This window comes from Piliocolobus tephrosceles, chromosome 3 (assembly GCF_002776525.5).
Source record: "Piliocolobus tephrosceles isolate RC106 chromosome 3, ASM277652v3, whole genome shotgun sequence".
NCBI lineage: Eukaryota > Metazoa > Chordata > Mammalia > Primates > Cercopithecidae > Piliocolobus > Piliocolobus tephrosceles.
The window spans coordinates 88796755-88812124 of record NC_045436.1 but is presented as its reverse complement, the minus strand read 5'-3'; the positions used below and the strand labels follow the sequence as shown (position 1 = coordinate 88812124).

The window sequence follows — 15370 nt, the reverse complement described above, 5'->3', positions numbered from 1 at the left end:
TTTTTTTTTTTTTGAGATGGAGTTTCGCTGTTGTTGCCCAGGTTGGAGTGCAAAGGTGCGATCTCGGCTCACTGTAACCTCTGCCTCCCAGGTTCAAATGATTCTCCTGCCTCAGCCTCCCAAGTACCTGCCCAAGATTACAGACACCTGCCACCATGCCCAGCTAATTTTTGTATTTTTAGTAGAGACAGGGTTTCACCATGTTGGCTAGGCTGGTCTCGAACTCCTCATGATCTGCCTGCTTCAGCCTCCCAAAGTGCTAGGATTATAGGCATGAGCCACCGTGCCCAGTCATTTCTCACCTTTCTTCTGTTTTATATACATGTCCAACTGCTGCCCCTTGGCTGTCCATAGACATCTCAAATTCAGCGAATCTATAGCTGAATTCATCATTCATAACTACCTGCCTACCCCAGAAAGCCTTTTCCTTGTGTTCCCTCTACTATCCTTCCATTGTCCAAGCTAGAGACCTAGGACCATTCTCTGCTCCTCATTTACCCTTATATTCTCAACCAAGTTACAAGTCCTACAAATTCGACTTCCTTAATAACAATTGAAACAATTGATTTGTCCTTCCTCTAGTTCTAAGACACAATCTCACAGCTAGCCTATTGTAATACCTTCCTAAATGATCTATCTTCAGTTTTACTCTTCCTGTACCAACCTCCAGCCTCTACTTTACCTGGCTTGGGAGGTCTTCCATGGCTCCTGAAACATATGTCTAGTGCACATTTTATTTTCTTTGTAGCCCCCCCCACTTCTCCACCATAATACTTATCACTCTGTATGATAACTGCCAGCTTATTTCTATTTCTCCACTAGATGGTAAAGCCTGTGAGCATGGGATCTTGCTCAGCATTCAATCCCCAGAGCGTGGCATAGTGAATGTTGCACAGAAGGTGCTCAACAAACGCTTTCTAAATATTGTTGAATGTTAGTCAATTTTTAAGCTTTCTAATATTTAAACTGTAAAGCAGGTAGAAGAAAATTATAAACACATAAATTGCATAATGCCAAAGTTTAGAATCAGAAGACCTGGATTGAATTTCTGGCTCTGTCATTGCCTTACTGAATACTTTTGAGAAAGCACAAAATTTTCTCACTATTTGTAATCTTATAATACTCATTATTACTGAGTACACAGTAAAAATGACAGTAACACCTTGAATGTATGGCCTCTAAGTAGTTAGAAGCATTTCTTATGAATTATTTATTTGTTCAATATCCCTTTGGGGTAGGCTTGCATTGTTTCTTCTAGTTGGTAATGAAGGGGGAGATATAGCCTTTCCTGTCACGATGTCAAAATACTGATTGTGAGATGGTTGCCTACTTCATAGAATGTCGTGAAGATTCATGAAGCTGTGTGAGGCTTTATGCTCTCAGGAAGGAAAAAAATGAGTTATATATGGTAGTTTTACAGCTCTTATTCATCCGATTTCTTAATAATTCAAAGTATTTGGGGGTGAAAATGTGTACAAATTATTTCAGGCCAGGTGCAAGTGGCTCATGCCTGTAATCCCAGCACTTTGGGAGGCTGAGGTGGGTGGATCACTTGAGGTCAGGAGTTGAGACCAGCCTGGCCAACATGGTGAAACCCCATCTCTACTAAAAATACAGAAAAATAGCTGGGCATGGTGGCTCATGCCTGTAGTCCCAGCTACTGAGGGGGCTGAGGCAGAAGAATTGCTTGAACCCGGGAGGCAGAGGTTGCAGTGAGCCGAGATCGCGCCACTGCACTCAAGTCTGGGCGACAGAGTCAGACTTCATCTCAAAAAACAACAACAATAACAAAAATTATTTCAATATTCAGCATATTCCTGGATTTTTTCTCCATATTTTTCTGGAGACATTTGTTTTTCCACACACACTCAAACCATCTGTGTACCAGGCAAACTTTCTGAGATGCAAGACCAAGTAAAGTATGTCCATTTTATTTGTTTAGAAAGGATATGACTAATGATACTGTGGGAAAAAATGGTATAGTTAATAAAAATTGTATCCTCTGTATGAGCGGCTAGAGAAGCCTAGCAGCTGTGGCCACACAAAGCCATAAGGTATCAACACCTGTACTTTAGAAACCAACCCTCCAAAGAACTCACACAAGCAGAGTCAGTGTCTACCTAAGATCTGGAGGCAGCCCCTGTGAAATGGGATTTTTTTTTTACCACCATCAAATGGTGAAAATTTTTAAAACATGTTCAATTTTGAATGCTATAACCCTATAATATATCAATGTTTGCTTTACATAATACATAATAATGTTTAAATGTATTTGCCATTAATTGAATAGACTTTTTAGGAGGATGGACCATGTTTGTTATTGCTTTGAAACACTCTCTAGGACACCAGCATATACTCTCAGGGTTACTTTTACCCCAGTTTGAAAAGCACAGGGTCCTAGGACATTGCAGCCCAAATCATGGGATTTTTGTTAGCATGTAAGAGAATCCGTCCACATGTCCCCTTTTTACTTTGCTACACGTAAACTCCTGAAAAATTATTTTGCCTAGCATGCAAATGAAATCTTTAAAATGTAGCTCTAAACACCTAATTGGTAGCATTTTCACAGTCAAGATGATTAAGGAATACAAATCAGCTTCCTCAAATAGAGATTATTCTGTTTGAGGAAAAAGATCTTTCTGAGGTGAGAATTAACTATCCACTTCTCTCTTTAGATCTCATTAAAATTGGAACCCAAACTAAGGAGTTATACAACTTAAGGCTTTTTGTGTGTGTGTGTGAGTATTTTGAAAATATGATCAAATAGAAAGCTGGTCATGCTCAGACATGAGTACAAGAAGTGACTTATTTATACATTCAAATTTCAAAATATTTGTAAGGCCTACCATGTGTGCTGCTAAAAGGTTTTTAATTTAAAATTATTTTGTTAGATAATCCTGTTTCAAATGACATTATGATTTATCACCACTAATCAAGATTCTGATCCCTCATAGACTTCTTGTTTGTATCTGTTTTTGTTCTTTGTTACATAAATATGAGCTTTATATATAAAATTCTGACTGTGTAATATAGGGCTAATGAGTCACAGATGGAAAGATGCTGGCACATTACCATCTAATAACATTTTAAACTCATATTTCGTAGTAAAACAAAAGCAAATTGTATACATCTGTTTTCCAACTTGTAGCATTTCTGAATTTATGCAGAATCTATATTTAAAGGACTTGTATTTAAAGAGAAGAAAAAGAGGACATAGTTCACCTCAAAACTACGGAGCCACTTAATAGCCTTATCAGAACGGACTTGGCAAAAGATAAGATTTTCTCTGTTTTGCTTCCTGAGAAGTTGTAGTCCTGAAGACTGAGAACCAACAGCATTAGAGCTGAAGAAGTGTCTTCAGACTACAAACTAATTTTTCTGCCTTTCTTAAAATGAAAAACATATCTCTAATGTGAGGGATGTGGGGGGTGAAATATTCACAAAACTAATAAAACTAAAAATGTAGAAATTTCCTGGGCTTTCCTAAAAATATCTGCAAGATAAATTTGGGTGGGAAAGAGAGAGAGCCCAGGCCATGTATTGCTGTGGTTGTTGTTTATTTTATTTGTATGGTAAACATGTTCTCTGTGTGTGTGTGTGTGTGTGTGTGTGTGTGTGTGTGTGTGTGTGTGTGTGTCTTGGAAAAAAAGGAATAAAAGGCTTTAGTTTCACATGTTCTTAGAAAAGAAATAGAACAAAGGCAAAATTTCTCTCTCAGACTTAACCAATTGATAATGCCTGTGAGGAGGAGTTAGTACAAGTTATTGAAGAACGAGTCTCTAAAACATCTCTCCGTGTTCTCAAGGAATTCAAAACCGCTTTTCTGCATTAAGGGGTTGTGTGAACTGTCAAGTTCTTTCGGAAAAGTTATGTGACAGAAGTGATTACTGCAGAGTGTGACCATAAATCCCCCTGACATGAAATACACGTGTTATAAGAGACAGATTTTCATCCACAACCTTTGCATGAATTCCTGAAACAGGAGAGTTCTGAGATTCATCATATGATTGGAGAGAGAAATTTTGATATGTGGGTGGCAAGACTGTATTTTGTGAGGTGTACTGTGTTTATTCTGGGGAATAAGTATGATCTGATGGCAAAATTTTGTTCCCTGTTGTTGTCCAAAAAAGAATTAATACATGTATTGTATATCCTGAGTTGTAAACAGAATGTCAGTGGAGGGAAATTACAGTGTGGTTCTCATAACAGTGTCTATAGTTATCTCCATTTTGTACTAACATTTTGTAATTAAGATGTTGTAATTTTGTAAGATTCCAGAAATACTCAATGTAGCAAACTCTTTACACCGTGTAGACACAGATCCCATTGTACCTGCCCCAGGCTCAATGACCATGAGCTCTCAGTTTCCCCATTCCATGCTTTAGGAAATTATTGGTTTGACTAGGCATGATGGTTTATGCCTGTAATCCCAGCACTTTGGGAGGCCGAGGCAGTCAGATCACTTGAGGTCAGGAGTTTGAGACCAGCCTGGTCAACATGGTGAAACCCAGTCTCTACTACAAATACAAAAATTAGCTGGGCGTGGTGGCACATGCCTATAATCCCAGCTACTGGGCAGGCTGAGACAGAGAATCACTTGAACCCTGGAGACAGAGGTTTCAGTGAGCTGAGGTTGTGCCAGTGCACTCCAGCCTAGGTGACAGAGCAAGACTCCGTCTCAAAGGAAAAAAAAAAAGTCTGGACATGGTGGCTCACGCCTGTAATCCCAGCACTTTGGGAGGCCGAGGTGGGTGGATCACTTGAGGTCAGGAGTTCGAGACCAGCCTGGCCAACATGGTGAAACCTTGTCTCTACTAAAAATACAAAACTTAGCTGGGCGTGGTGGCGCACGCCTGTGATCCCAGCACTAGGGAGGCTGAGGCAGGAGAATTGCTTGAACTTGGGAGGTGGAGGTTGCAGTGAGCCTAGATCAGGCCACTGCACTCCAGCCTGAGCCACAGAGTGAGACTTCATCTCAAAAAAAAAAAAAAAATTTATTTTGGGGCCTCATGTGTCTAATTTTGTTTATGGTGTGTCAGACGAGGCAAGACTTAGAGCCAGGGAAGGGAGGCGCTAGGTATGTGCTTGTTTTGTTTGTCCCCCAGTGAAATGTCTGTGTGACGTTTTATGTCGTGTTGTTTTGGTGCTGTGCTACATCCATAGGGCCTGCCAGGCTTCCCCACAGTTGCTGCCCTGCACAGTAATCAGATCCTCACCGTCAAGGTTTGTGGTTGTTACTCATGCCTGTGTAGTCAGAAATGCAATCAGCATAAGCGTGAGCAGGAACCATTCAATTGGCTTACCGAGCCCGTTGGCTTCCTCTCATCATATATGTCAAGTTATTGGGCACTTGGAACCCCACTTGCATCATTGAGGTCAAATGTCTATTAAGAGGGTTTACCCTTCGCATACTTGAGAGGAGGATATTGACGTCAAACAGGTACTGTGAAGAGAGGTGGGCATAGCAATCTAGAACCATGCCATGCCTTGATGGCTTAATTTGTATGCATTCTAATGCTCTGTAATATTTTTCCAGTCAATTAAATAATCCTAAGTACTCTCTCTGGACTTCGGATGTCAATAAAATGGCAGTCAAGTTCACGTCACATTATGCTGGTTGACAAGTCTGATGGAAATGGAACTGGCATTTTGTCTCTAGACTTTCTGCTCAGAGTAAAGAATGCAGGGGTGCACCTGCTTACCTGCTTCTGGGAATAAACTACATTAAAAAGATCCAACGTCCACAGTGAAATGATGAAGCACAAAAAATGTTCATTACTACTGAAGATCTGGTCTCGGCATCGCATTTCAGGATGATATTTCTTTCGAGAAGAGTCAGTGGGTCTAACGTTAGACATAAGTGCCAGTTCTATTTTGTTTAATAATCATTATAAGTCTAATGTGTATATCTTTATTTCTTTCTTGGGGCCTTCTGATGTCTATTCTTCAACTCTCTCATCTCTGAACTTCAACCTTTGACCTCACCTGACTGATCAGATGGTGTTTCCTAAAATCAATCATGGGTTTCTCTCTGCTGATCAGCAGCTCATTAAACGCCGCCTGATTAAGGTAGTGCTTATTCTTGCTGAAGTCTGATTTCTTCTTTACATCAGTTGTTGCTCTGTATACCTATTGCTTTACCGTTTATCTCTTATGGGTGGGGTGTGGGCGGTGGGTGGGTATTTATTTGGAAATATCCTCAAACAAAATTACGTTTAGTCAGCTGCATTTGTTTGAAATGTTAGATACAAATACCAAAAAAGATACTAAAAGCCTATCTAATTTTTTCTTAATTAAAAAATTTTAAATTGTAGCTACTAACAGATCCAGTTTCTAAGCTCTCTAGCTTTGGTAATTTATAAATTATTTTGCAATATGATGGGAGCCTCATATGCTTAATTTTATAGGGTATGAAAAAGTAAACACATTTGTCTAACTATAAAGGCAGCCATTTTATTAAATGAGGTGAATGTAACTGATGCAGTGTTACGGATAAAGTAATTCACACGTTTTATACCAGCTCTGACTATAGTGGTAACATATACACTATTTCAAAGAATGGAAGTGCTGGTTCCTGAGCTGCTTTGATTTTAATAGCATCTACTCAGTCACCCAGCATGAATATTTATTTGCTCCCTGCTGGGAGGCAAATTGCCTACAGGCTTTATATTTGTGGTTGTTCTGGTTCTTTTCATAGTGTAAATGTGGATCAGATAATGCAAATTTAAGGTGCTGAAAAGAAGACCTGAGTCTTTCTCTTTCATGGTTATTGCTGGTCTGTTCCTTTCTCCATCACAGGGTGACCAAGGACAGGCAGGGCCTCCAGGACCCCCCGGCCCTCCAGGCCCAAGAGGGCCACCTGGGGACACAGGGAAAGATGGCCCCCATGGAATGCCAGGAGTACCCGTGAGTCGCTTTTTGGATCACTTATTCTCACACGTTTTGTTTCGTGTTAAAGGCTGAGAACTAGGGTGGAGCAGGGTGGTGAGGGGCATCAGGTCAGGGGGTCAAGTGAGTGGAGTGGGTTGAGGGAAATGGGATGATGAGTGGAGTGGGTTGAGGGAAGTGAGATGATGGGAAAGTCCCCAAGCAGCGTAGGGCGCTCCCAGCTGCATTCCTCTTTACCACTTAATCCACGGGGGATCCAAGCAAACCACAAGAGACACCTGGAGGCAGCCACTAAATTGATTTTGAGGTAAGACTCAAGAAGTCTATGATTGGAGTTGCCCAATCCCAGGTGTAACCTGACTGCCATAGTGTGCACCAGGGCCTTTGGTTTAAATGGGAGATTAGTCTGAAAAACTAAGTAGGAGGCTAATAACATTTTCCAAAGGTTCAATAGCAGACCAATAAAGTCCTATACTCTTTATGGAAAGTAGAAGTAAAATGTTCTAATATTTATTCCCTTATAAATAACTTGAACCCCCAAAATTGCTAATAACCATAAAATGAATGGTTAAAACATCAGTGGGTATGGTTTAAATATCATTTGTCTTTTGTATGTAAGGCTTATTCATAGAAATAATTTAAAAGTAATCTCAATACTTGGCTACAAAGATTGGTCAAGTGTCAATGATATAGTAGTAAAACACAGAAGATAAATGGTTTGGTTTCAGAGGCAATCCAGCAATGAAAAGAAATATATGGAAAAGGTCAAAAATTTTAGATTTATTTTATGACTTTAGGACTAGAAATTAAGGTTTATTACTGGATTAAATTATATATTAAGTGTATTTATTTAACAAATTATTTTCATAGTATTTTTGTGGTACATAATAATAATGAAAATATTTATCCACAAAGCAGAAAATTTTGAAAATAAAACCAAAAAAATAAATATTTACAATACTCATTAATGTTTTGGTATATTTTCTTTCATTTTTATATGCATATATTTATGCATTTTTAGAAATAATGACTCTTTACAAGAATATAGCATACTTTAAAACTTCTGAGACAGCCTCATAAGCCCGTGTCTTTTTCTGAAAGCTGCAGTGAATTTGTTGATATAAAATGCATAATTGTCTTTCAACAGATGATTTGCTAGTTGTTAGGACTGCTTTCACTCAACCTCGAAAGACAGTGGTTGAATTCTATAGCTGTCTTCTAATGCCTTGCTTTTTCTCATGATGATATTCCAAAAGGCAGAGAGATCCACAGCTTTAGGGATATTTAAAGCTCTCCCATTGATTGCTGGTTGCCAACAGAAATACAATGGGTGTCTCTTCAAAAAGTAGTTAAAACCATTTTGATGGTACATTAGTCAGATCATTGAGCATTATATACTATACTCAAATTCAAGATATAAATTACTTTTAAAAAATAAAATTAAAGGTGTGACAAACCACATAATCCAAAATTATATCATTCTTTAAACAAATATAGTTTATTCATGTAAGTAAGAAATGGAGCTTTCTACACATAGTACAAATTAACTTGTTTTAAAATTTTCAAAAATATAACTTGAACTATATATGGTCTCAGAGTTTATTTATGTGTACTATGATGACTGCTAGAGAAAGTTGTTTTTTTTTTTTTTTAAATGGAGTCTCGCTCCAGGTTGGAGTGCAGTGCCGTGATCTCGGCTCACTGCAACCTCTGCCTCCCGGGTTCAAGTGATTCTCCTGCCTCAGCCTCCTGAGTAGCTGGGACTACAGGTGCCTGCCACCACGCCCGGCTAATTTTTTTGTATTTTTAGTAGAGACGGGGTTTCACCATGTTAGCCAGGATGATCTCGATTTCCTGACCACAGGTGATCCGCCGACCTCGGCCTCCCAAAGTAAAAAAAGATTTTTTTGTGCGCAATGAGGTCTTTGCTGTGTTGCCCAAGCTGTAGTGCAGTGGCTATTCACAGATGCCATCATAGCACACTATAGCCTCAAAGACCTGGACTCAAGCAGTCCTCCTGCCTCAGCCTCCCAAATAGTTGAGATTACAGGCATATGTCATCATACCTTGCTAGAAAAAGACTATAAAAATAAACTGTGAAAGACTTATTTTGAAAGACCAGCAATATCTATATTTATTGGCATTTTAAGACAAAAAATATTTTTAGCCAATGACTGTCATTATGACAATAAAATATGATAATTCTATATCAATCTGAATATAAGAAAATGATAATGTCATGATAGAGTGTAATTTTCTGTATCAAATTTAATAAAACGTGTTACTTCAGCCATCATTAATCCAGGAAGACCAAAGTTTAACATCAGTCTCTGCTCGTTTTATTAAACACCTGTACTAAGAGCAATTGTCTCTCTGTCCTATGTATGAAAGTTCTGAGTTCTCATAAAGACACCATGTCATTATCTTTATGTCATCCTAAAGAAGACATGATAATCTAGACTAATTTTATTAAACCCTAAATTTGTAAAGTTTATTTGTAGAAGGGAAATTAGCTCTCTTTTAATGTGCTACGTTCCTCTATTTAACCTGAAGAAATATACTTGACATTTACATGCCCCAGTCAAAGAAAAAAATGATTGAAGGGTTTTTTAAAAATACTTACAGCATTACTAAAATTATCACTATTCTTTTTTAAGGGTGAACCAGGAAAACCAGGAGAACAAGGCTTGATGGCAAGTATCTCAATTTATCTTTTTCTATACTAAGCCAGGTTGTTTAAAATTATGGTCAAGATTATGTGTGACAAATGTATCTGTCATATGACAGACTATAATAAAAAAGTGAAAGTTAGTAAAAGTTAAAAGTAATATGGCCTATCTACTACATGCTAAGGGTCATAAGACTACATATCTACATTGCTGATGCAGGAGAAAAAGAAAGAGATTCCAGGTGTGGGGAGCGACAGAGATGCTGCAGGCCAAAGGAGAGAATTAATTAAGTGACTCTGCTGTAAGAGGGATTAAATTTAGGGGCATGCCTATTAGCTTAAATAGAAATGGAAATCCCATTTTCAAAGGGATCAGGTCTGACTAAATGAATTCGCACAGGAAACTTTGCACAGTGATTCACAGTTTTTCTACCGTTGAACATCTCTATCCAGAGAAAAACCGCTGTGCCTTTTGGTTCTCTGTCATTTAAAAACAAACAGGCCGGGCGCGGTGGCTCAAGCCTGTAATCCCAGCACTTTGGGAGGCCGAGACGGGCGGATCACGAAGTCAGGAGATCGAGACCATCCTGGCTAACAGGGTGAAACCCCGTCTCTACTAAAAAATACAAAAAACTAGCCGGGCGAGGTGGCGGTCGCCTGTAGTCCCAGCTACTCGGGAGGCTGAGGCAGGAGAATGGCGTAAACCTAGGAGGCGGAGCTTGCAGTGAGCTGAGATCCGGCCATTGCACTCCAGCCTGGGCGGCAGAGCGAGACTCCGTCTCAAAAATAAATAAAGAAAGAAAGAAAGAAAGAAAGAAAAATAAAAACAAACAAACAAAAAAGGTCCTGAAATGATTCCACATGGACTTACTCATAGACACACAGGTCCCAGTTCCCCATGATTTGTTTATCTTTTGCTGGTAGAAAAGATGTTTGGTTAGGTTGGTGACTCGGGAAGAGTAGAATTCCTTCAACCTACCTCTTCCTGTCCCCTCCTCTCTGTCTCCTGAACTGCCGCTCTAATCTGTTACGATGTGAACACTGTTGGGAAGCACAGGGTAATACTCTCATAACCCAAATGCCAGAAGAGGGCTCACACTCATCCTGGATACTGAAGGAGTGGGCCCAGAGATTGCCGGGTTGCTGACAGGTGACCACAATCAGCTTGACACTGTCCATCCTGCATAATGTTAGGCTGGGCACGGGGGTTCATACCTGGAAACTCAGCACTTTGGGAGGCCAGGGAGGGGAGGATCACTTGAGCCCAGGAGTTTGAGACCAGCCTGGGTAACACAGTGAGACCCTGTTTCTACATATATATATATTTAAAAAACAGGTAGGTCCTAGTGAAACTAACGCATAGAGTCAGGAATCAACAAGGCTTCTTTGGACTTGAGATGCATTCAGCAGCTCTCCTGGGAAGTCAGCTGTAGGTACAGCTGCCTTTGCAGGATCCCTGGTGAAATGAAAGCATCCCGGGTCCAGATCTCGTCCACTGCCTGGAAATTCTCTGTTCCTGACCTGTAATATCAAGATACAATTTTATTTTATATTTATGTTTTTTGAGATGGAGTTTGCTCTGTCGCCCAGACTAGAGTGCGGTGGCATGATCTCGGCTCACTGCAACCTCCGCGTCCCGGGTTCAAGTGATTCTCCTGCCTCAGCTTCCTGAGCAGCTGGGACTACAGGCGTGTGCACGCCTGGCTAATTTTTGTATTTTTAGTAGAGACGGGGTTTCACCATGTTGGCCAGGATGGTCCCGATCTCCTGAGCTTGTGATCCACCTACCTCGGACTCCCAAAGTGCTGGGATTACAGGCGTGAGCCACCGTGCCCGATACAGATAATCTTTGGTGCTATAATGGTTTTTGTTTGAAAAAGAAAAAAGTGGAAGGAATGGAAAAGAGTCTATATGTAAAATTTAAAACCTTTGTCATCAGTGGTAACTGCATACAAGTGCAGCATTAGCTCTCAGTGGTATGGAGTTACAGAGTATGAGGAATTCTGGGAGAACTACAATATAAATTTTGAGATTAATTTAAGCAATTGAAGGTACATGTAATTTTTGTCCTGGAAAATGGTGAAAACACATTCTTCCTATATATTCTTATATCAAAAGCTATGTGGCTTCTCAGGAGCCTTTGTTTGTCTCCAGGTGTGCACAGACTACTCAGATTTTTATCGCTGGCATTGGCTTTTTTCCCTGATACCTAACACAGCATCCTAATATACAATGTTCTGAAATAAAATGGATATATTTTTTTAAATTATCATCTTCCACTCAAGGAATTCTCTCTTACATATTACATATGCTCTCCAGGATATACTGTGTGAATAACAATATAATCTCATTTGCTTACCATTCCCAGTTTGACATAGTTAAATACAAATGTTTGACCTGATCTTAAATCACTTGCATTATTATCTTAGCATGCTCCAGTTCCCATTTCATATCAAAACTTTCTCAGGTGAAACAGTACTGGGCTTTTTTTTCTACAAACTTTTCTTGACTCTTTAAACTCTTATAATTTAGTGCATGTTCTTATTTTTTAAATGCATTTAAGAAACCTACTGGAAATGACAAATGTTTCAAGGATATGTAGATTAAGTGATCTAAATGGCATTTAAAAATCACTGTTTTTAAAGATGTAAGATTCCTTTCAAAGAGAAAACTTCTTTAATGTATATAAAGAAAAGTGACAAATTATAGTGTATATCCCAGTGAATTTTCACCAAGTGAACAAACTATGTACAAACCAGATCAAGAATGAGGACATTGTCTTAAACCCTTCTTTACCCCCAGTTGCCACCCCAGAGGTAACCTCCACCCTGACTTCTGTCACTATACATTAGTTTTGCCTACATTTGAATTTTATAGTAATCGAATCCTACAGTATGTACACTTTTGTATCTGGCTTCTTTCATTCAACATTGTATTTGTGAGATCATCTACCTCTGTTTTAATGGCTTTCACAGCTTGTTTAAAAAAATAGGAGGAAGAACCATATTTCCTTGACTACCCCATTAAAACTACATCATTCTGATAGCAGTAAATGAATGAATGTCCATCTGACCTTGGGCGAGTCACTTAACCTCTCAATTTCTCATCTGTGAAGAAAGGATAATAATACCCTCTCTGACCACCTTAAAAGGTTGCCAAAGACAATGCAATAAATTAGGGGAAAGCACTTTAAAACATATAATGAAGAACTATATGAGTATGTTATTATTATTATCACTCAATTGTTCTCTCTAGAGTAAATTACAGGTGAATGTGGATTTATATAACAGATGTATTCCTGTAAAGTTTTGTATAAATTAGATTTTCTGAAATCAACATATTTTGAATGTGCCAGGGAATTTTGCTGTTTAAAGAAATCCTATTCAGAATCTTTCTGCAAGTCTGTGTAATCCTCTAATTCTTCTCCTCAGCAAACTGAATTTCTACTTTTTATGTTTGTTTAACATGAAATATTTCTCCAATCTAAAAATCTAAAAGAAATCATGATTTGTTAACTTGAACAGCACCTGTATATTTTAACTCATACCAAAGAGAGAAGAGGATACTAGAAATATAACTGCAGGTTCCATGAGGAGGAAATTTTTCTTTTTTCTCTCTCTCTTTTATTATTATTTTTATTATACTTTAAGTTCTAGGGTACATGTGCACAATGTGCAGCTTTGATCCATAGGTACACATGTGCATGTTGTTTTGCTGCACCCATCAACTCATCATTTACATTAGGTATTTCTCATAATGTTATCCCTCCCCAAAACCCCCACCCCCTTACAGGCCCCGGTGTGTGATGTTCCCCACCCTGTGTCCAAGTGATCTCATTATTCAATTCCCACCTATGAGTTAGAACATGCAGTGTTTGGTTTTCTGTCCTTGTGATAGTTTGCTCAGAATGATGGTTTCCAGCTTCATCCATGTCCCTGCAAAGGACATGAACTCATCCTTTTTTATCTTTTTTATGGCTGCATAGTATTCCATGGTGTATATGTGCCACGTTTTCTTAATCCAGTCTATCATTGATGGACATTTGGGTTGGTTCCAAGTCTTTGCTATTGTGAATAGTGCTGCCATAAACATATGTATGCATGTGTCTTTATAGTAGCATGATTTATAATCCTTTGGGTGTATACCCAGTAATGAGATGGCTGGGCCAAATGGTAATTCTAGTTCTAGATCCTTGAGGAATCGTGAGGAGGAAATTTTTCTTAGAAACTTAGAAATTTTTTTTTCACACACTGTGTGTGTGGGGTGGGGGTTGGGCGGGGGAAGGGACCTGAAATCTGGTAGGGAGAAAAGTACATTGTATCAGTAGTTCTGGTTTTAGAACTACTTAGTGGTATATTACTATAGTCTGTGATCCTTTTTACTGATCTACAAAATGTAGGTAATAATTCCTGTTCTACCTGTCTCAGTGGGTTATGGTGAGAAGCAAGTGAAATGATAATATGAAATGTTTTATGAACCACAAAGAGTTCCATAAATGAGAAGTATTACTATTAAAACAAATGTCTGGTGATATAACTTGGCATACAGAAAGGCTGCTGTAAGAAATGTAAGGGCTAATAACAGTTGAATAATAGCTACCAATTAAATTACAACATGTCAAATACTGCAATTAAGAGTGTAATTTATTGCTTGTGTCCTGTTTGTAGTTGTTGTTTTAGCCTTCCCCCATATATTGTATCTTCTTACATTATTAATTTTTCATAACATTCCCCTTTTCACCCACTTATTAAGACAAACAAAAGATAATAAATACCACTACTCTCATCTTTTTCACATTATGTAAACCCCACTACATTTGTTGGTTTGTGTCATGGAGGAGTGCTTGCTTACATAAGGGTCTTAAGAGGCGCTAGAGAATTGTTATAAATTTAAAATGTCTGTGATGATGAAATGAAGAAGCTAGAAACAATCTAAAATTAGCTCTTGAAAAACTTTATGAGTGTATCAGGTAGGGAATTAGTTTTCATAATCTAAGATATATAGTTTGTATTGCAAAAGTAATCATCTGACGATTAACAGCATCTATGATAGAATAAAAAAGAAAACCTGCAGCTCATGCAGTTCCACATTTATTTAATCCTGCCATGCATCTATTCTGTAAACATGACCTTTGGGTTTCCAGGAAGTTCAGGATGAGCTTTTAAAACCCAGATCTTGCACTTAAATAAATTTGACCCCATTTAAATAAGGAGAGAGCTGCTGTATCTTATAAAACTAGACCCAAGAATGAAACAAAGGAATGACCATAATTGGAAGTGATCAAGTTCTGAATCCTAGCACAAATGATCTTTATCTTTCAGTTCTTCAGAAATTTAAATCGTTGTTAAAATAGTATTTTAAAAGGTATCTTTCCTTTTGATATTCTTGCTGTTTCTTTCTTTGACAGATGCAGAAATTTTCAAAAGTGTGAAAGATAGATGGTATCGAAAAATATATACCAAATAGCTCCAGTTTCATATATATTAATTTTTTTTTTCCAAATTGTCTATATCCAAGGTTTCAGAGACCAAATCACTTTCCTGTTCTGAAACTCTTTATTCCTTTCTTCTCCTCCCCTAAATATATATAAACTCCATAACATACTCATTTATCTTCTACTGAATTATAAGAATACTTAAAATGTTCTTCATTGGGCCCTAGTGGTATCTGAGAGTTCAAAACTCAGAAATATTTGCTGTTGTAGTGCCGTAAAGTGAAATTTGGATTTTTGTCCAAACAGTTTACAGATACTTTTAGTTTATTTTAATTTTACCTGTAAACACATTTAATGCGTTTGGGTCAAGTGAATGTAAT

At 38.3% G+C, this 15370-nt stretch overlaps 1 protein-coding gene across 2 annotated transcripts in view; it reads left to right on the top strand.

Annotated features, from left to right (window-relative positions):
* The window catches only part of COL25A1 (collagen type XXV alpha 1 chain), a 496532-nt gene that overhangs the window by 352728 nt on the left and 128434 nt on the right, over nucleotides 1–15370 (top strand). Inside the window, exons 9-11 of one of the 2 annotated variants that reach the window (XM_023219885.3) lie at nucleotides 5998–6069; nucleotides 6799–6906; nucleotides 9546–9581. In XM_023219885.3, the coding sequence (XP_023075653.1) occupies nucleotides 5998–6069; nucleotides 6799–6906; nucleotides 9546–9581 (216 nt within the window). Of the gene's footprint in view, nucleotides 1–5163; nucleotides 5224–5997; nucleotides 6070–6798; nucleotides 6907–9545; nucleotides 9582–15370 lie in introns of both variants that reach the window. The other variant, XM_023219886.3, reaches the window with a different exon arrangement.